General features: G+C 45.0%; 1 protein-coding gene across 2 annotated transcripts in view; it reads left to right on the top strand.

Annotated features, from left to right (window-relative positions):
* The window catches only part of MRO (maestro), a 14019-nt gene extending 12557 nt beyond the window's left edge, over window positions 1-1462 (top strand). For both annotated transcript variants that reach the window (XM_006891711.1, XM_006891710.1), the window contains 2 exons: window positions 483-590; window positions 1409-1462. In XM_006891711.1, coding sequence (XP_006891773.1) covers window positions 483-590; window positions 1409-1462 — 162 coding nt within the window. The remainder of the gene's footprint in view (window positions 1-482; window positions 591-1408) is intronic.
* The last annotated feature ends 880 nt before the right edge of the window (window positions 1463-2342 follow it).

Raw genomic sequence — 2342 nt, 5'->3', positions numbered from 1 at the left:
CATCCTCACCACCACCCCCATCCTCACCATCACCACCATCGTCACCACCACCGTAATGATCTGCATCAAGGGCTGGGTGAAATGACTAAGTTGTGTCCTCCCTATGACCCTCCCAATTATAGACGTGCCCGTTTGGGAGACATATTTCCTTGAAAGGACTTGGGAGTCACTGTCACACCCCTGGTGACCTCAATCCGCTAAGACAGTCTTCTCAGGATGATGATGCTGTTGTTATTGCGAGAGTCACTTCTAAGCCAGCGATCATATAGGACAGAGGAGGACTGGCCCTCAGGCTTCCAGGCTGTCATCTTTACAACAGTAGATCTTATAAAGATCTCCAGGTCGTTTCTCTCAAGGAGCTGGTCACCGACCTATTGATTAGCAGCCAAGTAACAAGCCATGGAGCCACCAGGACTCCTGACTTGGGGTCCCAGAATTTTCTAATGTTTTTGATAGTAATATGGTAGCATTGTTCTGCCCAGGCTTGCAAAACAACTTTCCGCGCCTGCTCCCTCTACATGAAACCAAGGAAGGAGTACATCTTCCAGAGCGAAGAGGAACAAAGAAATCCAAAGCTCTGCCGGCAGCTGGTGAGTGGGCAAGAGAAGGAGGGAATTCTCTTAGCATCATTGTCCTCCTGGGTGATTTATGCGCATCTACGTGGCCAAGAACGCCAGGGAGTCAGTCCTGTAAAACTCTTCAGACTAATTCTATTCCAGCTTTAATTGACCCCTAAGTTGTAAATGGAGGGCTGTTGGCAGTTCCAGCTTGAAATATTAAATGAGAACAGCCCTGAAGTCACCATTTTTCAGTATCTGAAGATGAGGCACAGGATAGGACAAGGTCCACCCTCATCCCGGTGGTTTGATGTGGTGACTGCTGCAATGGGCTCTGCTGTGTCAGGAAGTGTGAGAATGGCACGGGATAGGCCAGGGTTTGGATCTGTTGTTTATAGGATCACTATGGGTCGTGCTCCACTCCATGGCACCTAACAACAACAGGGCAAGACTCAGATCTATCGTAAATAGCGTTGCTATGAGTTGTAGCTGATTTGGTGACACTTCGCCATGAAAACTAAAGGTGAGGTTGATTGTTTATCATCGTGCTTTTCATCTGACCACAGTCTACTACAAGTTATATGTTGTCGTTAGGGGGCCACTGAATTGACTTCAATTCATAAGTGACTGTGTGCACAGCAGAACTCTACCAGTCCTGAGTCACCCCACACCCTGCTGTGATCCAGCCCGCTGTGATGGTCACTGCATTAGTCGATTCTGTTGAAGGCCTTCCTCTTTTTTGCTGACCCTCTACTTTTCCAAGTATAATGTATAAAGTATAATGTCCTTCTTCTGATAGAGGTTTTATAAAGCCCTTCTCTCATGTGGATTTTTTTTGTCCTTTCTTTCAGAGTCACTACCACCCAGAGCTCCTGCAATTCTTCTATGCAAATAAGATCCTTTGAACACAGAGCAGCAGAAAAACGCTCCACTGGCGCTCCTTGCTGAAGCCTTACGCCCCCACTTCAGCTCCCCGGGGACCCCTTCTCCTTGCCTCTTGTAGTTGTGCTGGTAGAGTTGATTGTAGGAGAACACCTGATGGTGCAAATATACCGTGGAATTACATAATTGTATCCGAGGTAAAATCGGAATTGCTTCTGCATATCTCATTTTCTCTTCATACAATTTTGATGAGAAGGTACACACTTTTTAAATACATTTAAAATATTTGTAGATTCAGTTCTCTTTTGTCAGCTCTTTCCTTCTCGACTCTGTCGCTTCTCTGTTATTTTACAAACCTGGTTTCTGAGGATTAAGAGAATAATTGGCACCTGAAGTGCTTTGTTTCGTATTTCAGTTGTGCATATTGATTGTGAATCATTTGCCTTCTTCACCAAGATTCCTTTTCATTATTGAAGTTAGACAAGGTACCAAGAAGGTGAAAGGCATGGGTTTCCTTCTAACACTCAGTGGTCAGCTCCTCCAAGGACAACCCAAACAAGAGCTAAAAATAAAAAGGAAATAAAAAAGAAAAAAAAATCTGGAAGACATGTGTTAAAAGCCTCAGGCTGATGGTACTTTCTAGAATAATAACAGTAAGTGGTGTTTACTGTGAGGGAGCTCTGGTGGCCTAGTGGCAAGAAGCTGTGCTGCAATCCCCAAAGGCACGTGGTTCGAGTCCTCCAGCTGCTCCGCAGGAAAAAGATGGACAATTTCCTCCCGTGCAATTAGCTGCCTCTAAGTCCTAGGTCGGTTCTAAATCTACAGTACACACCACACCACAACAAGTGTTTACTGAGTATGTTTGCAACTGATGAGGCATTAAACGCTTTGCAAATGTTACCA

The sequence above is a fragment of the Elephantulus edwardii genome, unplaced genomic scaffold (assembly GCF_000299155.1).
Source record: "Elephantulus edwardii isolate Elephantulus edwardi_28Jun2011 unplaced genomic scaffold, EleEdw1.0 scaffold00103, whole genome shotgun sequence".
Classification (NCBI taxonomy): Eukaryota; Metazoa; Chordata; class Mammalia; order Macroscelidea; family Macroscelididae; genus Elephantulus; species Elephantulus edwardii.
The sequence above is the reverse complement of the archived record's forward strand: the minus strand, read 5'-3'. Positions and strand labels throughout refer to the sequence as shown.